Genomic DNA, 26,201 nt, shown 5'->3' on the forward strand with positions numbered 1-26,201 from the left:
GGGTGGGCAATCACCATTATTTACAAGAAATAAAGTCAATTATCCAAGCATACATTGTGTACGTTCGAAAATTTGAAATGAGAAGGTTCTTTAATTTTAGAAAACGCTAAGAAGCAAAATTATATTTAGATGAAAGAGGTATATGGGATGGAGTTCGGAAGTGGCTTGGCATGACAAAGTCCATGGGATCATCGGTTGTGCTTAAAGCCTTCCGAGACGTCTATCGAGGAAATTCAATCCTTAATAAGATGAGAACTGTTGCTCTTGCAGCCACAATTTAAAGTGTTTGGACTGCAAGGAACCGTGCTATGTTTGAGAGTAAAAACCAAAAGTTGAAGTCAATCAATAATAACAAGTTTAAGCTTTTGTTGTATTTTTAGTGTCATTTCAGTTATTGATGTTTTGTAGTAACATATTCATGGTTTCGAAATCATGGTAGCTTTTCTCCTGGGGCTGGGGCTGTCCAGTGCAGTTGTACTTATATTATCTTTTTACCTTATTTAATGGAAGTAATTTCATTAAAAAAAAAATTTGTGCCAAAACATAAAATGGCTAATAACTATAGAATGCACTATAATTTGGATTTATGGATTTCAAATTTATAGATTTCAAATGTATTTTTTTTATTTAGAGAAGTAAGACCATAAACTTCAAATCTACTCATCACATGTTTATATATTATTTCATGTTAATTACAATGAATTTCAAGTTCACTCAATAATAATGTCATTTGAAAATTATTCTACTTTCTGTTACTAATATGTAAATAAGTAATGTGAGGATTTAAGATTAGATTTATTGTTTCATTGTAAAAAATAAAAATATAATCGAAATTTATGGATTTCAAACTCATCTTCCCAAACACAACTTAAGATTTTGTTTGGATTGATAAATTTGGATTCGAGGTCTCATTTCAAATGTAGGAGGATTTAAGATGTCTTTTCTTATGAAATCCTGTGTGTAGATAGACACATGGAATTTCAAAAAGCTCCTATTTACGTACATTTTGAAATTAAAATAAAACAAGTCCTATAAGGAAGTAATCATGTCCGATTCAAAATAAAATATATCTCATGTTATGTATTTAATTTGGTATTCGTCCAACAAAGTATTAATATTTATTCTAAAACAAATATATATGATAGCAAACTATCGCACAAGTTTTTTTTAATGCAACAAATTCGCTCGAAAAAGTTTCTTTATAGAGAATCAAACTTATGATCATTGACTAAATGTTTATCTACTCCATCAACTCAGACGCGTAACAAAAGTTGCTTATTGGTTTGTTTTTTGTTTACGACAATGTCTGTTCTTGTTCATTATACGGAAGCCAAAAATGGGTGTACAACAACATCCTCGAAACTCCACACATTTATAAAATGATTAGGCAAAAAACAAATGCACAGCATATTACTTAATTGGATTTGGTATCAAATCGAGGAACTCTCCCATATTTATACGACCAATTTTAAATATTTTAGGTGGTATCCACAAAGTTTGTCGGTCTATTTGTTAATAGATATGACGTTCATTCAAAAAATATCAGTAAGCAAAATCAAACTCATGATCACTGACGATTCGGAAACCCTTAAAGGTCAACTAGCTCATATTGGTATATAGTAAAGACTTATTTATAACAACCATTTAAAAAGTCATCAAAGTTTAACTAAAGTCAAATATTTTTAACTAATTGAGTTGAATTTAAACTAAACAGACCATAAGGCAGTGAAGATTGACAATAGGGGGATGCGAAATTCAATTACATTTTCAGGCGTCAAAACTAAATTATTATGTTTATAATTTATAGTATGTATATTATATATAAAATGTGAGACTCTTAATTGTCCGAATTTGTGACATCGGTTGAATTTTACAAAAATATCCCAATCAACTTAAAATAGTAATATTTTTCATTTAATAAAAAAATACTATAAACCTGTTTTGGCAAATCTATAGCTTACACGAATCATAAAAATTCTTACATGTCAATTTTTTTATACGGATATCATATCCAACCTTGTCACCCGACCCATGAAAAATAATTATTATTATGTCAAAATATTATTTTTTTTGCTCTAAATATGAACAAGACAGACTCGTATCATGGATAAGTATTTACTTTCCAATGAACTAGAACAATAAAACTCATTTATTATCGAGAAAAGAATGATTACGGCCTGATCTGATCGAATATATAATTATGGCCCAACAAAATAGAATTAGCTCAAGTACTTTATTAAATGTGAATCTTCGAATTATTTTTTTATAGGAAAAAAATATAAAGAAAAACTTTTTATCTGATTTTTTTTATTACAATAAAATAATTTGAGGTATCATATTATCTTAGTTAAACATTAGTTTTAATAATGAAAACACTCCATAATTAGTGACTTCTGAAATACAAACCTTAAAATTTTAACTTTGGTCAACTATTTTTTAAGAAAATGACTTCCTCGAATGTATTTACCACGGTTATTTAACTTATTTACAAATCGTGTTCATCGATCCTGATAAATATTCTTCCTTTAATCTATACTATACTATCTAATAAAACTCGAGGCTCTATTTTTAATTGAATTTGTCTGACTTGGTTACATCAAACTAAATTTACATATACTTCCAATTTTCAATTGACCTAAACTTCTCATTTGCTCATGGTATGTGACTTGAAATGCTCATTGTTTCCATATTGGATTACATTTTTTAGCTGTATATTAATTTATCACAAAAACTCTTATGAGACCGTCTCACAGTTCAATTTTATGAAACATATCTCATATTCGACCTGATCCATAAAAAAACGTTATTTTTCACTCAGAATATGAATCAGCTCGACTATACGTCTACTCTTGATTTGTAAGATACTTGTTGATTGATACCTAAATATATGCTAACAAAATGAAGTAGTGAGTTGTCTTCATGATTAGGTTAACCTATCTAAAAGCCTATAACTATATCGTGCTCGCGTTGAACTCTTTTAAAATTGAAAAATAATTTTTCTTTGTATTATTAATTCAATTAGAGTACATAAAATGTTAATTGAATTGATTTTTGAACTGTGACCTAATTCTTATGCCTAATTTGAACCAAATTTTCTTCAATTGGTAGGTAAGTAGAAAATGCTTGTGGGACAAAGAGTTAGTGGTCAGCTACTTAATATCTTCATATTATCGCAATAAATAAAAAAAATTCTCTAATTTTTTTTAAAAATATTTTAGCAATTTAAGTATATTATAATATAAAAATATTTTTTGTGTAACAATTTCAAAAGATCAATACAAAGACGTAATTAGTGTTATCCATCGATTTTTTAATAAGCACTTTTGTTAAAAAAATTGAAAATTTAAAAATAAATATATAATTTTTTATTTCTAATAAGTTTTAAAATTTTTTCCCATAAAATGATTGTACATTCCAAGAAAAAAATTTGAAACAAGAGACTAAAAAACGAAAGAGATGTATATTGGTGATTATTGCTTAAATATTACATATAATATAGATAAATAATAATACCATAATTATCTATATAAAATAATAACATATGATGATATTTAAGACATAGATTTATTATTTGAAACCCAAGATAAATTTGTATAGGACCCCCACATTTTGTACATTAATTATGATAATTTTGAAAATCGTGAAATATTAATATCAGATACCATTTATTAGCATTTAATATAATATAACATAATAAAACCAATTTAAAGATCACAAAAATTAAAATAATATTAAAAAATATTTGTATAAGATTGTGTTTGAATCGATAAATTTATAAAAAAAAATTTATATTAACCAAAGATGTCAACATAATTAAATTGAGACGTTCATTTGAAACATCTCTGTCATGTTAACTTAATTGACATTAAATTAAGTCGATTTGACAACTAAGGTCCATAAATTAATTTCTATTTATTAATGTGTCTGTGTGTTTAATACTGATTTGACAACCAAGGTCCTTAAATTAATTTCTATTTATTTATGTGTCTGTGAGTTGAAGAGTGATTTTTTAAACAATTAAAAAAATAATAATGCATTTCTTGATTTAAAATTTCATTATTAATTTAAAAATATAAGTATATAAATTCGATATTTTTTTTTAAATATCGATTGTTTGATGGGACATGTCGAATTTTCAATATATAAATGTAACGAGTATATAAATGTAACGAATTTGAAGATATCATTGAGGTATCTGGTTGACATTTTATTGTATGTGCGTTAGTAAGGTCTTCCTACTTTAAATTTAATATTAACTTACTTCATTTAAAAATATATCAAAATTTTTTAAATATAATTGTCTGGTATAAACACTTCTATTTATTTTTATGATATAAAAATTCACAACTGCTATCTTTTGGTGTACACTGAGTAAATATATTTCAAACCACATTAGTTAAGTAAATCATACTGAGCAAATCATGTACGTAAAATGGCAAGGACAAGCAGACCCGTAATGTGAGACGAGACGAATTCAACTCATTTTGACAACTCTACATCTCCAATGAGTAGCCCAAAATGGTGTATGAACACTTCCATTTTTTTTCTTGATTATATGGTATGAAGTTAGATATAAAAGCACTTGTTTTTATTTTATAAAAAAAAGTTTATGAAACAGAGGTTTTTAAATTACTTCTAAATAAAGAGGCAATAACAAATTTATATTTGATTGTGAATAGTTTAAAAGAATTTTTATTTTGGAAAAAAAAAAATTAAGCATAGAACAAAGAACTTGATTATTTGAAGTTCCTTTCCTCGACATATTATTTATTCATAGTTTTTACGTATAATTCTTGAAAATGATACACCAACTGTTCGTTAAAATTATGCACGAGGAGAAGGGCCAAGTTTCAATTCTTGATAAGTATTTTATTTTATTTTATTATTTTGGTAAACTGCAATTATATGTGACGCCAACTTTTTTGCCTTGGGGAGTAATTCTCACGGGTGGGTTGTTTGGTCAAAATTCGGCAGTGTTTTTTCATGAACTTGTTCCTTTTATTGAGAAAATTTTCAAGCTACTCACGCTTTCACATCAGCTAATCAACCCCCTCCCTTGGGCTCTTTTGCAGTGCTGTGCATATATTATATTTGATGCATCAAGGCTATGGGAAGCTAGCACTTTTGTACTACTTTTGAAGCAGAATCCGTTTTCTTGATTTTATTATGTTCCATCTCTGATATCTAAGGTAATTCAAATTTGAAATAATCAGTTCTTGCTGAACTTGATCAGTTCAGGCTTGTGACTTTGTTTTGCATATGATAAATGTTTTTGCTGTAAACGTCAGTTCTTGACCTGTTTTCATGCTATGTAAACGTTTCTGTTAGAATAGTATTTTCGCATTTCTTTTGACTTGTGGTGATAAAAATAAAATTATAGAGATTGTATTTGATTCTCATTGGCTTCTTACATCAACGGAAAATCCTATTACATGTCTGCTAACAGGGCTGCCTGGAATTCAAGGTTTCGACCGAATTCTTGAATTCAGTATCTGATATGAGGGAAGCATTTACTTGGCTTTGTGAAATTTAGTTACGATCATGGGTGGCTGTGCATCAAAGCCGCGTAAAAAACTGAAATCCAAGGCAAAGTACTTGTACAAGTCATGCAAGTTTCGCAGGAAGGTCGCCCCATCAACTTCGATAGGCCACAATATGGATGGGGAAGTTTACAGTGATGACTTTACTTTCCGAGATTTTGTTATGACTGACACTGATAACAGGGAAATGACGAGCTTCAGGAGATCTCGGGTGCCAAATTGCAGTTTCCATCCGCCTGATCGGTTGCAGAGGAACCATAAAGAAGTTGGCCAAAATGGTACCTAAACTCAATCCTATATCTGAGATTTTCTTGATTAAGACTTTAACGCTGAATGAACACTAGCATATTATGAGCATTTAGCATTCACTTGAAGCTTCCATCTATATAATTTGGGGTGTCTTAATACAAGAGTAAAGATATGAACTGTGAGGCACAGACAAGAGATTACAAGGAATACATGACTTATATTGTGATTCTGTCGAAAAATTTGGTTATAAGTTTCTTGCTACTTGATGAATGGAGTTCATAAATCCCGTTAAAAGTTAAGCTGATAGAATATTTATTGATTTCTTTTAGCAGAAAAACGGCAAGAGGAAGAATGGTTCGATTCTCGAAGCATCCTTGATTCTGATGCTGAAGATGATTTTGTTAGCGTTGATGGAGGTTGTTTTGAATAAATTTATGCATCCCTTACAATTTGCCACCAATCGAGTTCTTATTTGCTAATCTTTTCGACTTTGCTGGCAGATGGTTTCACATTATTAGACAGTGCAACCTTGAGAACATCAAAAAGCCCCGTGACTCAAAATGAAAGCAACTCATGCTTCACAGACAATGGATGCAATCAACAAAAGAGAGATTGCTGTAAAACCGAAGTTTTTTCTAGTGGTGAAGAATACGTAAAATATGACATTAACAAGAAACAAATTGTTCGTAATTCATGCCTGGCAAAAGCTGAAGAAACCTGCACCAAGAGGATGATAGTGGATTTAGAGCATTTCGGAGATAAACATGAAGAAAGCAAACCAGACCATTCATTAACGCAGTTTCGTTCTTCAGAGAATGTGTCGAACTTAAATCAGGCTCCAGCATTTTCAGGATCAACATCAATACGAAAGAAGGCATTATTTATGGTGACTGCTGTAAAGAGGAAGCATAATGATGAACATGGTCAGATAGATCTCCATAAAAGTAACATAACCAGTAACATGAATGTTATTCAGTATGCTTAATGACAAATACGATGACCGAATTAAATTAATATGAGTATAGTTACAGGTTCCTCCAAGAGGTGTTTAGATCATCCTAGAGCAGGTTTCCTAATTCCAGTCTCATTGGAAGAGAAGCCAAATCAATGCTGCTGGTGCCCTGTTCCACCTTCTGCCTTTCAGCTACGTGGGGAGAATTATTTCAGGTGTGTTTTCAATTAACTTTGAAAACATCATGATTTTTAGCTTTCTTTCCATGGCTTGGTAATTCGAGCATGCTTTCTTGACTGCAGAGATAAGAAGAAGTGTCCTGCTCCCAATCACAGCCCATACGTTCCTATTGGCATTGATTTATTTGCCTCCCCTAGGAAGATACATCACATTGCGCAGCACGTTGAACTACCCTTTCTCGGATCAGAATGTGAAGTACCTTCAATACTCATCGTTAACATACAGGCAAAGAGTTATTTATATCTTTGACTTTGAAAGTTTTGCATGTAGTCAAAGAAAATACATGTCAACTTCTGATGTTTTTTGTGGCAGCTTCCTGCTTATCCTGCTACCATGTATGGAGATAGTGATGGGGAAGGGATAAACCTTGTGATATATTTCAAATTGTTGGAAAATTTTGAGAAAGAAACTTCTCCTTTATTTGTGGAAAGTATAAAGGTACTAAAGATCAACTCCTACACAAAAATTTATGATTCGCCTTAGTGTTGTTTTGATAATCACTCTAAACACTTATGTTTGTCCAAGTTTTATGCCTTCATTAAAATGTTTATAAGAAAGGCTAGCGCGAGAATGATCTCTGGCACAGTTGCAAAATTTTGTTGACTGTTTTAACTTGGTAAATTAATACAGAAACTTGTTAAAAATGAAATGGAAGTGGTGAAGGGATTTCCAAAGGAGTCTGTAGTCCCTTACAGAGAAAGGTTAAAGATAATGGTCAATGCCATAAATCCTGAAGAACTTGGCTTGAGTTCTGCAGAAAGGAAGCTTGTGCAAGCATACAAGGATAAACCGGTGCTTTCACGTCCCCAGCATTCTTTCTACAAGGTATTTTTTTAAAACGGTATAGATCCTCGTTTCAAACTTAAGAGTAAACAGTCAAAGAAAGATTCTAGCAATTATATTGTTAAATTTTTAGCTTGAATTGTAACATCATAATGGTTCTTGTTTTTGGCTTCGAGTCCAACATCAGGTTGACTCTTGTTTTTGCAGGGACCTAATTACTTTGAGATGGACCTTGACATACATCGGTTCAGCTATATATGTAGGAAAGGACTTCAAGCATTTAGAGAAAGATTAAAAAATGGGATATTTGATCTTGGACTAACAATTCAGGTGATTCTTTGAGTATAAATCTTCCAAGGATCTCTTACCTCTAAATTCTGCATAACTTTGTATTGTAATTCGTAAAGTGTCCACCTCGATATTGTCATGCGTTTGATTCACATCAAATGCAAGTTGGGGCAATTATTGGCAGAAAATTGTAGGGTAGTAACTAGTAATTACTGTCAGATATCTTGTTTGGTTGCTTATGTGACACAATAATCAAACATGATACTTTTGTTGCAGCATTATATAAAAAATTTGAGTTGCATATCTGTTATCATCAACAAGATTTGATGGCTTGCAGGCACAAAAGAGCGAGGAACTGCCTGAGAAAGTTTTGTGTTGTGTTCGACTAAACAAGATCGATCTTGTAAATCTTGGACTGATGCCAACACTTGCAACTGCTCTCTGTAATGAATAAGCTGAAAGGGAAAACTAGAGGTTGTTGCTAATTGTAAACAGATTAATCATCTGGAATATGTTGGGCCAAAGCAAGGAGTTGAGTTTCAGGAAATCTTGACTTCTTGATACCCAAGGGCCTCAAGATTCTTTAATTTGTTATCTTTCGAGTCCCTGTTTCTTAAAGCATTTCGACAAGTTGTGCGCCAGAATCTCAATCTCAAGCAAATTTTATGGCACATGGGATTTGATAATTGTCTACTAGAATACATATTTTCTTATCGTAATAGTATTACTATAAATCACAAGATATTCGAATAGACAATTTCGAACACACTTTATAAAGGAAACCAGATATGCAAGTACTAGTATGCTCAGGTAGAATGATGGGTTTTTTTATTGGTTGGGAGTGTCTAATTGGCGAAAATACTTTTTGAAATCTATTGAACCAAGTCCATTTGATCGTGATCTAGAGGTTCATATTGCATCTGTTAGTGGTATTCCACTCGGAGGGACCCGATCGGTCCATTCGATTGTGAAGATACACATCCTTGTGATATTTTCCTTCGATATCTGGTCCATCCAATTACAATGCAACAGTCCCGACAATTTTTTATTAAACCGAACAAATTTCCGACAAAATGCACGCACAAGATGTTATTTTAGATAGATGGTACGAATGATGAAGGTGTTTGATATTACTTTATGGATGAAAAGCAAACTTAACAGAAAGGATTTTGAATTCTTTGCCACGAGAACTTATGCAGTATGGATGGAGAGACTTAGAACAGTACATAACAATGATTCTAAGAAGGAGGGGATTAATGTCAAATGGTGCGAGACCATGCTCTGCGGTTACCAAGAGGCGAGAACATCAATGCTAATTTCAGCAAGCAGAAGAGAACATATATCATCACCTAGTCGATGGATAGCACCACCAATCAACCAATTGTGTTTGGGCGTAGATGCAGCTTATAATGTCAATTCCAATCGATATGCAATCGGCGGTGTTGTGCGAAATCACGAGGGCCAGACATTGCTAGCTTTTGGCAAGCGAATTACTAAACCGCCATCTATAGTAGCCGCTGAACTTATTGCAATTGAGGAAGGTGTTCAAATGACTCTGACTCAAAATTTGAGGATAAACCAGATTACATCGGACTCTCTGATGGCAGTGCAAGCAGTCACTAGTCCAGCAGAGGACTTTGGATACACTGGGGCCTTTGCAACAAAGATTATGAATTTATTGGCAACTCATGCCCATTTAAAATTAGAACATGTCTTGCGCACCGCAAATGGTGTTGCGCACTCGTTAGCCTCTTTTGTTATTTCCTCTCCCTCACCTTTCGTGTGGATTTGTGGAGAGTTTCCTGCTTGGTTAGTAAAGCTTGTAATCGAGGATCTTACTCTGTTTTGAATAAAATTACAAGTTTTTCTGTCAAAAAAAAGATATGATATTTTAGATGTAATTCAACTTCATTCAGATTAACACAAAAAAGTAATGCCAAAAACACAGGAGAAAAATTGACATTCTCCAAGACTAAAAAAAAGAGTAAATGGCTTTACAACCAAAGAGTATTCAAAAACCCATAACTAATTTTCAAATGCAACAATATCACAACAAAATATCTGTAATTTACACAAAGAATGCACATACAAGAGCACAAACAGCAATGTTTCCTATTCATTAAATATACAAGCAACCCTATCCAACTCATGCTTTTTGTATCTTGTGGTGCAAACCATTTGTATTACCTAGTTTCTGTATCTTCTGTATGCTCGATACCGAATAAAAAACACAGCTCAAATATTGCACAACAGACCTCCAAGAAAGTATTCTAGTCAACCACTGCTGCATCATCACCTTTTTCATGTTCTCCAATCCTTTTCTGTATCATTTTTAAGAAAGCTATGTTATCTGTTCTTCTTTAAATTGGAGACATGCTACAGGATGTTGTTCGTTGCTCCCGAATTCAATACTGTTGTTTGATGTTGCTCTATTGATTAGAGCATTCTGTGATCTTAACTGAGAGGCCATGGTGGCGGTACTATGGCTGCTTGTTTTAGCAGCTGGTACATCGTGGGTGTGTTTTCCTTCATAAGCCGTTATGACAGCTTTTGGATCATTCGCAGCTCTTTCAACATGCTTGCGGACATTGCATCCGGGACTAGTGCATTTGTAGTAACTTCTGAAAATATAAGCAAACTATGTCAAGTTGCCGCAAACATGGTATAAGTGGATGAAGCATAGCAAAAGGTGGTCAATTGTCTACACATTTAAAAAATGGTTCAATTGGTCCTAAAGGCTAAAGCAAGTTAGGTGAGTCGAATAGGTTCCACCATAGCTCAATCGAGCTTAAGATTCTTTAAGCTAGAGTTTACTGGACAAGCTCGAACTCGATTTGAGTTGTTCAAGAGCTTGTGAGCCAGTTAATGGATTTAAGATTAATTTGTGGACCCAAGCACAAGTTTCTTCATGTTGGGCTCGTGAGCTTCTTGAGCTCGACCCTTTACAAGAATTTAGAGTTTTTGAAATTAAAAGTAATGAACGAAAAAAGATTTCACCTTGGATAAGGGTTCCCTTTAACAACCTTCTGGCCATATTTTCGCCACCTATAACCATCATCTAAAAGATCAACTTCGCTAGTTGTTTGCACTACGATTCTAGGCTCTGTAACCGTACGATGGTTTGATGATTGCTCCGATGTCTGGACCTCAGTGTTCCTGCATGAGTGTAGTCAGACAATCCTTATCAGGGGAAATGCAGAACAATCGAGTCTAAGATCATAATCCAGTGGAAAACAGTGTACCTTCTTTTGGATTCGGGTTCATCTTCATCTCTTCCATCTAACCTATTTTCAGGTTCGCCTGTTTCATCACTGTCACTTGATGCAGATGTATGATCTGGAATAACTTCATCTTCATGCCTAGGCCTGTTATTTCCGGTTTGAACTTCGAATCCTGTTTCAGAACTTGGGTTTCCAGTATCTCTTGCACGCTTACTAGGCGGGGCGTGGTTGTGTTGGCCTTTGTATATGATTTCAGTTATTTGGCCATCAAAGGATCGTTCGACTTTCTTCTTGACCGGACAATTTGTATGTGTACATTTATAATAGCTTCGAGGATATTCACTCCCCTTAACTTGTTTCTGTCCATATTTCCGCCAGTTGTATCCATCATCTGAAGGTTTATCGACGGTGATGTTAGAAGGCTGAGGTTTGTGATCAGACTGAGAAACATCAGACAACTCCTTTATATGGTTAGGATCGGAAATATGAGGTATTGGTTGCTGCAAAATTGGTGGCTGCAAATGCAGAAGTGACGAAGCCGGAGCCGAGGACAAAGATGGGTATGGGGGTTGGATGTGCATCTGCGATTGAGCCGAAATCTGAGCCATGATTTGTTGATGCGATGATCCAAATAGGCCCTGACGCAATCGAGTAAATCACAAACAAATATCACCATGCAAGACAAGCTTAATAACATCCTCAAAAAATCAACATAAATACCAGCTCTACCTACTATAGACAAACTAATCAAAAATCGTCCCAGAACAACTCAAATTTTACTGTCCTATTAACAAACACCTATAAGGAGGCCGGAGGGGTTGAACCACAAGTTTCGGGCTCAATTCAGTCAATCCCAAGTCATCCCCTTCTCCCATTTCGCCCTCATCCCCCAAATTCCAATATCTACACCCAAGTATAAATCACTCCTACCCAGTAGAATCATCAAGATACGTTCAATCTACGTGTCGATGGAGATAAAGATTCATTGACCGATAGATAATTCATAAGAATCTAATGAGATAGAAAAATTCTTTGGACAGGATCACAACAGGCACCCTCAACAAATTGCAACCAAATTCCTGCATCCCTCCACTTATAATCCTCAACTCCCAAATATCCTAGTGCCAAACGGCACACCAATGCCACGATTGCAACAAGGATACATCTTCGAAATTGAAGCATGTTCTGACATATACCACACAACTTATGTAAGTCAATAATAAGGATGATTGCTTACAACCCAATAAAAGATCTAATTGATCTTGAAACTTTTTCCACTAAATCTTTCCCGATATTTTGTCAAAAGAATACTTGGTTCCACCCTACGACACAAAAATTTCCATGAATTCAATATGCTCCCGCGTTACAGTATTTTTCTGTAGCTCATAAGAAAAGTCAAACAAGTCTTTAGCGACAAGATAACCATCAAGAAGATTTACCAATCTCCAGATCTTCATTCCATGTAAATTATTTCATTTTTTTCCTTTCAGATTCAATCATTTGCTAAAATTATCTCAGATTTTTTGATCTCCTATCTACCCTTACCAATAAAATAACTAATTAAAAGCCTTTATTAAATCGAAACTGAAATCAAATTCATGCCAAGCACAGGCACAGCAAACGTATATCGTTTTTAAATAAAAGAATTTTGTACCAAAATCAAAGGCCTAAAGAAGTACCTGTACATACGACGAGAAACCCGGCGAATCGAGCAAGCTCGCGGGGCTCATACCTGGAGGTATCGTAAAGACTTCCGCCATCGGAGACACCGCCAAACCCGCCGGCCTACTCTGCTGAAACCTGAATTCACCACTTCCACCTCTGGCCACTCCCACAGCCTGCTGCGGATGCGCAGTAAAGCTCTGCCTGACATCAGGAACCGCGGCAGGAGATGTCACCGCACCAGAGAGAAGCTGAGAAAAGGAGCGGCAGTCGGCGTCGGGATCATTTTCAGCAAAGAAACTGGAGACCAAAGTCATCGGGCCCGGGCTCACCCCCGGGCCACCAACAAACAGATTCTCAATCGAGCTCGTGGAGGGCAAGGTAACCATAGGTCGCACAGAGGTGGTCCGAAGATTGGAGGACGACGGCGGTGTGGGGTTGTGCTCCGCCATATGATTCAGTTTGACTTTGACTTCGTTCCTCCAATCGTGCAAGAAGAAAAGGTTTGTAGGAACACAGAGAAAAGCTGTTTTGTGTTTCAGTCTGAGCTCTTTCAGAAAAGTCGTCGCCTCTGTTTTTATGTCAAGTTTCCATTTTTTGGCGTTGGCTAAATCTTTCTTGTATTATTGCCAGAAAGGACATCTAGATATCACATATTACATTTTACTCCCTACTATTATTATACATATACATATATACACACACATAAATAGAGATTTGATATGATGAACACCTGCCGTACGTACTTATGTAAGTATCGATGAAATATCAGCCACCTATTGAATTATATTGAATTACTTTGAATGTAATGAAAAAAAAATTGATAATTCAATGAGCATAGAGTTTTGATATATTGCACACCTAACGTGAATATTTATGTGAGCATCGATCAGATGTCACTCACTTATTGGATGTTATGAAACATAGAAAAATTGTTAATCTAATGGGTGAGTTGGGTGAGTGACATATCATCGATGATCACATAAGTATGTACGGTAGGTGTGTAACATCTGAAAACTCATCTGAAAACTCATTGAGACTGTTGCATACCTACCTTTTATACTTACTATAAATATTGATGAAATGTCATTCAATTAAGTATATATCCGCGCACATAAATGTAATAGATATAATACACTTGATTTATGTGATAATAGGATTATATTTTCCACGATATGGAAAATCAAATGTGACTTATAGTATATTATTATATCAACACTTGTGGCGATGCTTAAGTTTAGGATCGAACAAAATAAGACGTGAATTGACATTTTGTAAAATTTCTAATTAAAATGAATTTACAAGAATTTAGCATATTTCAAAATGTAAGTCGAATATGTATTTCCAAATTTAATCTTGCGTACAATGTAATATATTCAAGCAGGAACCAACTTTATGGATTTTTAAAACATTATTCATACATATACGTATATGTGTGTATATATACATATTCGTGATTATTATTTTTTTAAAAAAAGAACATTTTTTAGAAGATAAAAATTTGTATGAGACGGTCTCACGGGTCGTATTTTGTGAGACAGATCTCTTATTTGGACAATCATGAAAAAATATTATTTTTTATGTTAAGAGTATTACTTTTTATTGTGAATATCGGTAGTGTCGACTCGTCTCACAGATAAAGATTCGTGAGACCGTCACAAAAGACCTATTCCTTTTAGAATTGGAATTAAAGTAAAAAAGGTGAAATACTAATGAAAAGTAAATTTTGATTTCATGGAATATTCAAAATTGTTAACCTCTCTTCTTATATTTAAGAATTGGAAGACTTTATTTTAATTTTCCATAATTAAAAACAAGTGAGTGTGCTCGACAAATGAAAGTTGACAATTTAAATTATAATTTTAGGAACAAATTTCTTTATTAAATAAATAAATAAATAAATATTATATATATATGTGTGTGTGTGTGTGTGTGTGTGTGTAAATTTGGACAACATAATTCCTAACGTAGTTACGTCGATAGTGGTTGGGCATATGAACTAATTTAAATCAAGATTAGAAAGGGGCAGCTTTGACATTTAATTACATAGAAGCATACGTAATAAATGTCAAAATATAATTGAATAGACGATTATAACCCTGCAAATTGGTTTGTTACTGTGAACGACGTCGTATTAATTAATATTATATACTTCCATGCTTTTATTTGTCTTATAGTAATTCGTCTAAATTTTTGTTTTTGGATCCGATAGATTTATCATGATTTGGCATCGAATCTCAAACATTATTCCCTACAAATCATCGGTTTATTTGTTTAATTTCTGGATTTGTCGGTTGTTAAGTCCAAGTTGATTCAATTGTTTGGCAAAAACTTGTGTGAGACGGTTTCACGGGTCGTATTTTGTGATACAGATCTCTTATTTGGGTCATTCATGAAAAATATTACTTTTTTATGCTAAGAATATTACCTTTTATTATGAATATCGGTAGGATTGACCCGTCTCACAGTTAAAGAGTCGTGAGACCGTCTCACGAAAGACATAATCCAATTGTTTTGGTAAGGCGAAGGAGACTAGAACACCAAATGAAAAGATGGAGTTATTCAATATCACAAAAATTCATATGAGATTATCTTACAAGTCAATTGTGTTAAAAAGATATCTCACTCAGCCCATTAAAAAGTATTATTTCACCATATATATAAACGAGATCGACCTGTCTCAAAAAATACATATTCGTTTCATATATTTATTACTGTCCATTAAGTGAGAGAGGTTTAGAAAACATATTTAATATGGATTATGAACCCAATTTTGGAACTTGTGATTTAATGTCACAAACTCAAGTATGTGTAGTTGATGATACCCTGGGACGTTTCGGGTTGCCCCGGGTCATGGATAATACTAGGAACGTCCCGGGCCATGGAGACTGTCCATGGAAAAGTGCCTGGGTCAGAAGCATGGATTGCTCCCGGGTCAATAAGACGACAAACTAGACCAACGTCCAAGTCATTGATTGCCCGGGATGAGGAGAGTACGACTTGAAGAATTCATGAAGGGGCCAGTCAGTCAAGAGGCTGGGCCATAAGAACACCCGAGACATTATCTTGTATGCTCGGGCTCCTGTTTAATTTTCCGAGAGGCGTTCTACCCGGGCCACTTCGATAGTAGTGTCGCATTTAATACCGCCGATGAACAGGATGTATGCAGCCGACCTATTTCTGACATCAATACGAGTGGTTGGTAAAAGCAAGTAGGCTGGATGTGACTAGTATGCGATTTGACATCTCAGAACAATATGGTATAATCAGCCACCCTACTATAATTAATGCTCACACACAAAAAACGAGATCATCATTACTTCTCCTACTATAAATATCAGGTTCTTTACTTGCATTTACTCTCTATTCAGATATTGAATACACACATTGAATGCTCTCATTTATTGCTCATTTACTTCCACTCTCCACACCAATCTCACAGCCATCACTTGGCTACATTGGTTTTCTTGCTTGAGTTCCTTACCGACTCAAGCATCGGAGTGGTCACGCCGGATACCCCTCCGGCGCCCATTCACATGGTTGCTTTCTTGTTCGCAGATCTCTCAAACCTCCAGAAGGAAAGATGTTCAATCCAGACGCCCAACTCATATTTTTTTTAACAACTTGATCGCAAATCCGGCAGAGTACCCGACCCGACTCGTCCATTTCGCCCGGGTTGCAAGGAAAGGAAACAAGTTCCCGGGAGGAAAGGAGCAGAAAAGTTGCAAGGAAGGATCCTTCCCCGAGCCGAGGAGTAATAAAAATGATTTCGGGAGGGTCCACAGATGGTGATTCCAACCGGGCTCGAAAAACGAAGAGTAGGAGGGAGTGGTTGGAGGTTGATGGGAGGAGGAGAGATGAACCAGTTATAAGCTTCGGACCAGAAGACCTCAAGGGAGTTAGTCTACCCCACAACGACGCTCTTGTCATCCAGGCCCGAGTGGCTAATTATGATGTGTTGAGGGTATTTGTTGACAATGACAGCTCTGTCAATGTCATCTTTAAAGAGGCACTGGTCCAGATGAATTTGCATGAATATCAGTTAGAGGCGGTTGAGACTGCCCTGTTTGGCTTTGCTGGACATGCCGTATACCCTGAGGGAGAAATCACCCTGCCACTGACCCTGGGTGCCGGGGAGTTGAGGAAAACTGCGATGACAGTTTTTACAGTGGTGGATACCCCGTCCTTGTACAATATCATCTTGGGGAGACCAGCTATGAATGAAATGAGAGTTGTAGCCTCCACTTATCATCAGAAAATCAAATTTCCAGTTCGATGATAGGTTGGGGAAGTCAAGGGAGATCAACCCTCCTCTCGGATGTGCTACGGGGAGACTGTCCAGGTAGACCAGAAGAAAGCAAGAAGGGAAGGGAAGGGGAAGGAAAGTCAAGAGAGGTGGTCAGAGAGAGGGAAGTGCACTTTGTTGCGGAAGAGGAGCAAGAAGTGGTGGAAATTGAGCCGGGAAAGCACGTCCGGGTGGCCCAAGACCTCAACGCGTCCACCCAGGTAAAACTCTTACACTGTTTAAAAACTAACATTAGTGTTTTCGCCTGGTCTCAACAGGAATTAGCCGGGATCTCACCCCAAGTGGCTGAGCACAAGTTAATTATTCTCCCGAGATCCCGGCCTGTAAAGCAAAAAAAGAGGCATTTCGGCCCTTGAAAAAGATAAAGCATTGAAGAGCAAGTGGGAGAGCTATTGAGGGCCGGCCACATCAGAGAAGTCCAATTCCCTACTTGGCTCTAAAATGTGGTCCTCGTCCCAAAATCCACCGGGAAGTGGAGAATGTGTGTCGATTTCAGAGACCTGAATAAAGCCTGCCCCAAGGACTGCTATTCACTCCCCCGAATTGATCAGCTGGTGGATTCCACCTCTGGATGCGAACTATTAAGTTTTTTGGATGCCTATCAAGGGTACCACCAAATCCCCTTGGCTCTTGAAGATCAAGATAAAGCCAGTTTTGTCACATCTGGGGGCACCTTCTGCTATGTTGTTATGCCCTTTGTATTAAAGAATGCAGGGGACACATACCAACGTTTAATGAATCTCGTCTTCCAAAAACAGATAGGCCGGAATATCGAGGTGTACGTGGATGACATTCTAATCAAAACCCGAGAAGTCTCCCACTTTATTGATGATTTGGCCGAGACCTTCATCACCTTAAAACAGTACGGAATAAAGCTCAACCCGGGCAAATGTGTGCTCGGGGTCAGGAGTGGAAAATTTTTGGGTTTCATGGTAACTGATAGGGGGATCGAAGTCAACCCAGAAAAAATCAAAGCAATAATGGACATGCCTTCTCCTCAATCTGTCCGAGATGTGCAAAAATTAACCGGGAGAATTGCTGCCCTGTCACGGTTCATTTCTCGATCTGCTCATCGGAGTTATCCATTTTTCCAAGTTCTAAGAAAAGTGCAAAAATTTAGCTGGGGTGACAAATGTGAGCAAGCCTTTCAAGACTTGAAAAAGCATCTGGCTGAGTTGCCAATTCTGGCAAAACCCAAGCCCGGGGAGAAATTATGGATCTATTTATCCGCCACTGAGTTTGCTGTTAGTTTTGTGCTTGTCAGGGAAGAAGGAGCCGACCAGAAGCCAATATACTATGTCAGTCATGCCCTTCAAGGAGCAGAATTAAAATACAGTGAGGTGGAAAAAATAGCACTTGCCCTGGTAATGACTGCCCGGAAACTCAGACCTTATTTCCTCTCACATCCCATTGTGGTGCTCACCAATTCTCCACTCGGGAGGATCATGACACACACTGAAGTCTCGGAGAGAATGGTTAAATGGACTGTAGAACTCGGGGAGTATGACATTGAATATAAACTTCGAGTTTCTATTAAAGCCCAAGCATTAACAGACTTCTTAACAGAAATGATTCAACCGGGAGAAGAGGAGGTATGGAGAGTTTTTGTTGATGGTGCGTCAAATTTATCAGGATGTGGAGTTGGGGTGGTCCTGATTGCCCCATCAGAAGAGAAGATCAAGCTGGCTCTGAGGGTCGACTCCAGGGTCACCAACAATGAAGCGGAATATGAGGTTGTTCTGGCAGGATTGCACGCTGCCCGGGAAGTCGGTGCTTCCCGGGTCATTATTTATTCTGACTCTCAGTTGGTCACACAGCAAATCAAGGGAGTGTATGAGGCCAAGAACGAAAAAATGCTCAAGTATCTGGGGCTCATCAAGGCCCGGGCAGCGTCTCTAACCGACTGAAGCATCGAGCAAATCCCTAGAGAGGAAAATGCAGAAGCTGATGCCTTGGCTAAATTGGCTGCTTCCATGTCAGATATAAGCACCCGGGAAATTCTCTGTTTTAACCGGCTAATGCTCTCTGTTGATGAAAAAGTGCCCCCGACTCATAAAAGCTCATGGATGACCCCTATCATTGAATGTATAGCCCATAGCAAGCTCCCAGAAGATCGGGCCCGAGCCGCAAAAATCAAAAAACAAGCACTCAGGTTCGTCTTTTTGAATGATGTTTTATACAGGCGATCATATCAAGGCCCATTACTCAAGTCCTTATCAGAGGATGAGGTAGAGTATGTCCTACGAGAAATACACGAAGGGTGGTGTGGTGAACACCTCGGTGGGACTGCTCTGTCTCGAAAAGCTATCTTAGCCGGATTCTGGTGGCCCCAAATGAATCAGGATGCTACCCAACTTGTTCAAAAATGTCAGGGTTGTCAACATCATTCTAATTTTCATCATCGCCCAGCTGCTAATATGCAACCAATCTCAGCTTCGTGCCCTTTTGATCAATGGGGTTTAGATATTGTGGGTCCCTTCCCCATAGCCGAGCACAGAAAAAGTTCCTTCTTGTGGCTGTGGATTATTTCTCCAAGTGGGTAGAAGCCGAGATATTAGCCAAGAATACTGAGGAGGAAGTCATGAAATTTCTTTGGAAGAATATTGTTTGCAGATATGGCATCCCGAGAAAATTGATTTCAGATAATGTAAGGCAATTCCAAGGAAAGAAGATCATCTCGTGGTGTCAAGAAATGAAGATTGTTCAGTCCTTCACCTCAGTAGCCTACCCCCAAGCCAACGGCCAGACTGAAGTGACTAATAGAATCATTGTGCAAGCATTGAAAGCCCGGCTCCATGGGAAGGGTAAAGATTGGGTGGAGGAACTACCGAGTGTGTTATGGGCATACCGAACTACACCACGATCATCTACTCAGGAAACTCCTTATAGCCTAGTCTATGGTTCAGAAGCGGTCCTACCTGTGGAGATTGGGCAATCCTCTGCTCGGATAGAATCTTATCCGAGTAACAATGACCAGTCCCGAGCTATTGAACTTGATCTAGTTGAAGAAATGAGAGATCGGGTTGCCATCCGAATGGAAGCCTATTGCAGCAGGGTGCTTAAATCCTATAACAAGCATGTCTGATCACGAGATTTTCAGGTTGGAGACCTAGTAATGAAAAAAGTTAAGTCAGTGGGTGATGTAGGAAAATTGGAAGTACGGTGGGAAGGGCCCTTCAAAATAATTCGAAGAGTTAGCTCGGGGGCAGCTTATTATCTCGAAGATTCTCAGAGACACACTCTTAAGAGCACAGCAGCTCAATCATCACGGTTCGATCGCTTCACCAAACATGGACAATTATTGCACCTAACAATCTCCCTCCCAATAATTGCACTCCTTGCAATCAATGAGAATCGAACCCGTGACCTTGGCTCTGATACCAATTGTAGGACCGAGCGCTTGCCGCTTTACCAAAAGCTATAGCTGGTGGCAATGGTGCAACTCAAATCTTTTAAACCGCACAGCAGCTCAAGCACCACGGTTCGATCATTTTACCAAATAGGAACAATTATTACCCCTAACAGTTTAATTTATATTTTTTTATTTAAAAATATAAAAAAAATACATCTCGTTATTAACACGTTTTTAAAAAAATATTTTTCTAAAACATTTTCCAAAAATCTTATTAAACAGAAACTTTAAATTTTAAATTTATAAAACTAAAAATATTTTTAAAAGTGAAAAAACTCTAAAAATATTTAAAATACTCATTCAAAACGAAGTTCACAAAACTTCGAATAATTTGAAGTTATAATATAATTACATTTTATATTGGATATATTTAATATTATATTTTTAATAATCGCGATAATATTACATAAATGATTAATTTAATTATTTTAAATATATTATTGAAATCTATTATACGAATTGAAATATAAATAATTTAAATTGGTGAAATAAAATTAATAAATGACATTAAATTAAATAGCATATTACAAATACAACTTCATATATTTGAACGACCATATTCATCCCATAAATTATCAATTAAAGCATTTCGTAATGCATAATGAGCGAAATTCTCAAAATCTGATATGTTCATTGACAGTCATTTCAACCATTGGAGTCGGTGCTTCCCTAGCATCTTGAATCGGTGCACTAAGATCACGTTCATCTTCTATTATCATATTGTGCATTATGATACATGCTTTCATTATATCATTCAAATGATTTTTCTTTCAACCACGTGCTGGAGACGCCACAATGGCAAATCGTGATTGAAGAACGCCAAATGCACGCTCCACATCTTTCATGCATGACTCTTGTTTCATCGCAAAATATTGCTTCTTTGGACCACGCGGATCATGGATAGTTTGTACAATAGTTGACCATTTCGGATAAATACTATCAGCTAAATAATATCCAGTGTCATATTCTTTTGAATGGTAGCTGAGTTTGGGCTGGTAGATACATTTTTGACTGATAGATGCACTTTTGACTGGTAGGTAACATTCCCACTATAAATAAACTTCTTGTTGGTTGATTAAATCGTAAACATTACAATCTACAACAAAAAAATCTCATTGTCCAAAGAAATTCAATGGAATCCATTTTCCGAACAACCAATTACGCTATTGAAGAAGATAAACTGTTGTGTCATGTTTATCTTGACGTTTCGCAAAATCCTATCATCGGTATAAACCAATCCAAAGAGCGATTTTGGAGTCGGATTGAAGAAGCTTTCAATGCCGGCAAATCGAATAACATGCAAGTACACAATATCAGATCATTGCAATGTCGCATGCAAGTTATCCTCCTTGTTGTTAGAAAATTATGTGGATGTGTTAGTATAATTGAAAACCTGAAGCTGAGTGGCGCATCTGAAGAAGATATTGTAAGTATTTATTATTATATTCACATGAATACTCTAAGTCTATTTTTTGTACGCCTAACATATTTTTTGCAGTTGAACATGGCAAAGGATTTAATGATGCAAGAAAAAAATTTCACTAAAGGATTCAAGTTTGATTATGTTTGGCCTATAATGAAAGATATAAAGAAATTTTCGGCCAACGACAGTGTACCGATACCAGTATCCAAACAACATGTCACAAATTTGGATTCATCACAGTCGGATACTCAAGAACCAGAATCTCCAATATCAGGTTCACCTGCAGTAAATTTATTTTCAATTAATTTAAGCAGTGATGAAAATGCAGGTGGAACTCCGTCTCAACAACCTCTTGGAGTGAAAAAATCCAAATTAAAGAAAAAAAGAGAAGAAAATGTTTCAGAATTAATTTCTACGATGAAGGAAGGACATCGCGAGCTTATCAATGTGTTGCAAAAGAGATCTACAGATATGCAACAAAATTATGATATTAAGCTGTTAGCATTGCAAAATGAGAAAAAAAACTAGAAATTCGACATCAACAAATATAATTGGCTAAAATTCAGGAGGAAAATAAAGTTTTGCATATGGATCTAAGCACAATTGGCGATCCAGAGATGCGTCAAATTGTTCAAAATGAACGAGCAAGAATTATGCAAAAAAGAGATGCATAACGTCGTCAACATGAGAGCAGCGCATTTGGAAAATATTTTGGTGATTTTGGAGGATCTGGATCCGGCTCCGATTTTTCAAATTATTGATGATTTAGTTTGTTTATCCTTTATTGTATTTACATTTAAATTATCTGAATTCGAATTTGTATTTTATTTTAATTGTGTACTTGAATGTTTAAATATTATTCAATAAATTTGTGTGTTAGATGTTTAATTATAAAATTATTTTAAAATATATTTATAAATGGATATAATTAAATATTTTAATTTTTATTATTAAATATTTAATTATTAAAAACAAAAAAATAAAAAAAAAAAAGAAACAACCCTGCGCCAAATGTGGCGCAGAGGGATATTCGCAGCTCCCATTGGAGAAACCACACGTCATTTTGGATGTCCTAAATATAATCACTAAATTTAAAAAATATACATTTAACAACTAATAAAAAAATTAAATAAATAAAAATATTTAATTTAGAGTAAGATTTGAAATAAATAGATTAGAGATGAATATTATATTAAGTACAGAGATTACACTATTTTAAAATAAAATTACTTTAAAATAAAATTTTGAGTTGATGACCTAAAAGCTTTACACAAAAGAAAAATAGCGTTAGTATTTATGAGAAATTTATGTTCTACCAACTTTTCTCTCGTTTGGCCTTCCAAACTTCAAATATATTTATCAAAGATTTGGAACAAAATCACGCTCGTTAAATTTTTTCCCCACAATATTGGAAATTAAGAAAATAATTATCAATGAGATGCAAGAAATATCATTAAATTGTCAATAAAATAATATGGCGGGAACCACAAATCTAACATGTTAATAATTAACAAGCAATGCAACAAAACTAATAAAGTTGCTGCCAAATCCAATTCACTCCCCCACATTATAATAAACAATATGAAATTCAAACAGCTCTGGGAAAAAAATTAGAAAACAAGGGATACAATAAAAAGACTAGCAGTGTTGCGAGACGAAGCCAGTAATACGAAAAAAGGTAGTCACTTAATAGTCGAGGGCACAGACCATCGTCAATTCGGTCTGATAATTCCATACTATCGTGATGGCTCGATAGTCATCCTATCATTTACTAAAATCTGTACCATAACTTCTATTTCCTTGTAGAGTAAAACCATGGAGCAATCCCAGCTAGCAAACAAGCTACTTGGGACCAATATCCTTGAGGGCGCAGATCTGCTCCTCTCCCATGGCAGACATAACACTCACAACAAGATCCTTCCCCTCAGCAAACCCATCTTTAATCTGTATGTCAGTATAAATAGAAAATATTATTAACAGATTAATAAATAATTATTTTACTTGCACAACTAGAGTTCAAAGATAGTAAGGAAACGCAAATATAAATACAATGAATGACATACGCAGATATTTGGGAAAGGAAGGGCCACACAACAGGGGGTGATAGGAATGATTTAATGGAATTTGGAAGGTGAAACTTGTCATAACAGAAAAACTATACATAAAATTTCAAAATTTCTTTATCTGATCGACCCCAGCCCATCGAAGAGGTTAGTGCAACACAAAAGTTATGGCCCCAACTCCCGACTAAAGAATTTGGTATCGAACGTATGATAATTGATAAAAAGAGATTTCTAAGACATCAATAACAGCTTGAAATAAATCTAACCTGGGTAAGGAGAGATTCATCAGTTGGAAGCTTAAGGTCATCCTTAGTGTTGCCATTCTCGGTGAGCAAGCTCACCTACACCATTTAATTATCAGGCTATTACAAAATGTTTTCTGGCATAATAAAGCGATAAAATTAATAGAAAAGGTAATCAATCACATACAAATCCATCCTCAGAGATATCAATAAGCTGGTAGTCAGTGCGATTGACATGTGGAACCTGTAATTCAGTAAAAATCACTTTCAACACTCTCCAGAACAAATAACAGAATTGAATTAAAAGCACAAAATCAAAGTAAATAAGATTACGTCACAGTTATGGGAGGAGGGGACAATATCTTCGAGCTTCTTAGAAGTAAAGATGTCAATAGCAACAAAGTGACACTTAGCATGCCCGTGCTTCCCAGTTTTGGAGGTTGAAACTTCCACAACCTGCAATAAATACGCATACAGTAAGCACTCAATAGATGCGCGACATAATTACCAAATGCAGAGACATTGTAAGTGAAGAAAGCAATCGTAACAAGATCATGCATGACCTTAACAACAATTTTAATCCAATTTATTCCATACAAGCAAGTGTATTATTTAGTTTGTTTCTAATTTTCTACTCAGTGCCCTAAATTGCACGCACCTATTTTCTTTCTAGAGCGAGCACTTACAAGTAGTCCTCAATTTTCTAAATTTCACATTTACTTTCCTCAAAACCCTTAATCGCAGCGCTTCGGAAGGGCAGATGGGTTCACCCCTCATATCATAGGAGGAACAAAAAATCAACCTTCGTTTATGATTTTACCAAAAATGCAATATTCAACATCTCCACTTCTCTAAATTCTTATGTCAATCCTGTGATGCAAACTTTGCAAGTACATAGGTGTTCAAAACTAGTATTTGAAACTCGGGAATAAACTTACAGAAGAATCATAAGATCAGACGAGTCAGATCTAAAAGGTACATATCCAGTAATACAAACCACAACACCAATCAAAAGTAAAACTTTGCCAAAAATTGTTGACGGAAATAAATCACAAATTCAAAACCGACATTAATAAACAACATAAAGCCCAAATACAAACAAAACAACATAATTCTCGCTATCATTAGCCAACAAAATAATTACTCGGATCTAAAAAACAAATAAAGACACGCACGGGCACACACCAAAATCATACACGTGAAATTCAAATCAATAAATACAATACTCACACCTTCAATTGCATAAAACGAATGAGAAAAAAAATGAACCTTGCAAGGGCGGCTCTTGATGACTATATAACCGTTCTTACGGATGGTTCCAGCTTGCTGAGGATATGTCTTCGATGCTCCGGCGTCGGCCTTGGACTCGAAATGATGCTCCTCGTCCGACATCCTCGGTGGCGAAGGTCGATCGGAGAAGATAGCACAGATTTAGAGAGAGGAATCGGTGAAATACAGGGGAGAGCCGAGGCTGGGAGCGAAAAAGCTGGGGTGTGCTTATATAGGGATTGTGGATGCAGGGGGATGGAGAATTTAGGGCTTTTTGGGAAAGGGGGAGGATTTAGAGCCGTTGATTGCGATTGACGGATGAGATCTTTTCTAGGTAATCGCGTCAAAACGACGCTGTCTTTGAGGGGATATCTTAGTTTATCAATTTAAGCCGCCATTGACGTTTTTTTTAAATTATCTACATCATGGGGTGAATGGAAACTCAAAAGATGGTGAGCGAACTCGTTCAAGATTGTACCTCGTTGTACTTATTCTACATTTTTTTTATGATTTTTATCAAGTTTAAAAGTCTAAATATTTGATCTAATTTT

The 26,201-nt window shown here is 35.9% G+C and overlaps 6 protein-coding genes across 10 annotated transcripts; 4 read left to right on the forward strand and 2 right to left on the reverse strand.

The window, feature by feature from the left end:
* Positions 1-4,833: 4,833 nt before the first annotated feature.
* On the forward strand, positions 4,834-8,742 carry LOC142555270 (uncharacterized). 5 transcript variants are annotated; one of them, XM_075666054.1, is made up of 10 exons: positions 4,834-5,189; positions 5,447-5,818; positions 6,119-6,205; positions 6,290-6,733; positions 6,815-6,956; positions 7,044-7,206; positions 7,294-7,419; positions 7,612-7,806; positions 7,952-8,094; positions 8,390-8,742. In XM_075666054.1, the coding sequence occupies exons 2-9, from the start codon at positions 5,542-5,544 to the stop codon at positions 8,057-8,059; spliced, it is 1,542 nt and encodes a 513-aa protein (XP_075522169.1). In that variant the 5' UTR covers positions 4,834-5,189; positions 5,447-5,541; the 3' UTR covers positions 8,060-8,094; positions 8,390-8,742. The 5 variants fall into 5 exon arrangements, with proteins under 5 accessions (XP_075522169.1, XP_075522166.1, XP_075522165.1 ...); XM_075666051.1 differs by having other exon boundaries at positions 4,848-5,189; positions 6,122-6,205; positions 7,972-8,094; XM_075666050.1 differs by having other exon boundaries at positions 4,850-5,189; positions 7,972-8,094.
* A 412-nt stretch (positions 8,743-9,154) lies between these two features.
* Positions 9,155-9,901, forward strand: LOC142504406 (uncharacterized). Its single transcript, XM_075617279.1, has one exon. The coding sequence runs from the start codon at positions 9,155-9,157 to the stop codon at positions 9,899-9,901; it is 747 nt and encodes a 248-aa protein (XP_075473394.1).
* Positions 9,902-10,060: 159 nt separating this feature from the next.
* On the reverse strand, positions 10,061-13,524 carry LOC142555271 (putative WRKY transcription factor 3). The gene is made up of 4 exons (XM_075666055.1): positions 12,953-13,524; positions 11,295-11,911; positions 11,050-11,208; positions 10,061-10,673 (listed from the first exon to the last, which is right to left on the reverse strand). Exons 1-4 carry the CDS (start codon positions 13,385-13,387, stop codon positions 10,394-10,396), a joined length of 1,491 nt encoding a protein of 496 aa, XP_075522170.1. The 5' UTR covers positions 13,388-13,524; the 3' UTR covers positions 10,061-10,393.
* A 3,174-nt stretch (positions 13,525-16,698) lies between these two features.
* LOC142504407 (uncharacterized) lies at positions 16,699-17,214 on the forward strand. Its single transcript, XM_075617280.1, has one exon. The coding sequence runs from the start codon at positions 16,699-16,701 to the stop codon at positions 17,212-17,214; it is 516 nt and encodes a 171-aa protein (XP_075473395.1).
* Positions 17,215-21,785: 4,571 nt separating this feature from the next.
* LOC142504408 (uncharacterized) lies at positions 21,786-22,604 on the forward strand. The gene is made up of 2 exons (XM_075617281.1): positions 21,786-22,079; positions 22,152-22,604. Exons 1-2 carry the CDS (start codon positions 21,786-21,788, stop codon positions 22,602-22,604), a joined length of 747 nt encoding a protein of 248 aa, XP_075473396.1.
* A 965-nt stretch (positions 22,605-23,569) lies between these two features.
* Positions 23,570-25,912, reverse strand: LOC142555273 (eukaryotic translation initiation factor 5A-2-like). The gene is made up of 5 exons (XM_075666056.1): positions 25,651-25,912; positions 24,715-24,837; positions 24,569-24,625; positions 24,406-24,480; positions 23,570-24,020 (listed from the first exon to the last, which is right to left on the reverse strand). The coding sequence occupies exons 1-5, from the start codon at positions 25,771-25,773 to the stop codon at positions 23,919-23,921; spliced, it is 480 nt and encodes a 159-aa protein (XP_075522171.1). The 5' UTR covers positions 25,774-25,912; the 3' UTR covers positions 23,570-23,918.
* Positions 25,913-26,201: the final 289 nt, after the last annotated feature.

Source organism: Primulina tabacum, chromosome 9 (genome assembly GCF_025594145.1).
Source record: "Primulina tabacum isolate GXHZ01 chromosome 9, ASM2559414v2, whole genome shotgun sequence".
Classification (NCBI taxonomy): Eukaryota; Viridiplantae; Streptophyta; class Magnoliopsida; order Lamiales; family Gesneriaceae; genus Primulina; species Primulina tabacum.

Coding starts and splice junctions, on each gene's coding strand:
- LOC142555270 (XM_075666050.1), top strand. CDS start 5,542: ATGGGTGGCTGTGCATCAAAGCCGCGTAAAAAACTGAAATCCAAGGCA. Junction 5,819..6,118: donor TAAAGAAGTTGGCCAAAATG/GTACCTAAACTC, acceptor GATTTCTTTTAG/CAGAAAAACGGCAAGAGGAA. Junction 7,420..7,611: donor TATTTGTGGAAAGTATAAAG/GTACTAAAGATC, acceptor AAATTAATACAG/AAACTTGTTAAAAATGAAAT.
- LOC142504406 (XM_075617279.1), top strand. CDS start 9,155: ATGGTACGAATGATGAAGGTGTTTGATATTACTTTATGGATGAAAAGC.
- LOC142555271 (XM_075666055.1), bottom strand. CDS start 13,387: ATGGCGGAGCACAACCCCACACCGCCGTCGTCCTCCAATCTTCGGACC. Junction 11,912..12,952: donor GTTTCTCGTCGTATGTACAG/GTACTTCTTTAG, acceptor CGATTGCGTCAG/GGCCTATTTGGATCATCGCA. Junction 11,209..11,294: donor GAACCCGAATCCAAAAGAAG/GTACACTGTTTT, acceptor ACACTCATGCAG/GAACACTGAGGTCCAGACAT.
- LOC142504407 (XM_075617280.1), top strand. CDS start 16,699: ATGATTTCGGGAGGGTCCACAGATGGTGATTCCAACCGGGCTCGAAAA.
- LOC142504408 (XM_075617281.1), top strand. CDS start 21,786: ATGGAATCCATTTTCCGAACAACCAATTACGCTATTGAAGAAGATAAA. Junction 22,080..22,151: donor GCGCATCTGAAGAAGATATT/GTAAGTATTTAT, acceptor TATTTTTTGCAG/TTGAACATGGCAAAGGATTT.
- LOC142555273 (XM_075666056.1), bottom strand. CDS start 25,773: ATGTCGGACGAGGAGCATCATTTCGAGTCCAAGGCCGACGCCGGAGCA. Junction 24,838..25,650: donor TCAAGAGCCGCCCTTGCAAG/GTTCATTTTTTT, acceptor TATTTATTGCAG/GTTGTGGAAGTTTCAACCTC. Junction 24,021..24,405: donor ATGAATCTCTCCTTACCCAG/GTTAGATTTATT, acceptor ACTGACATACAG/ATTAAAGATGGGTTTGCTGA.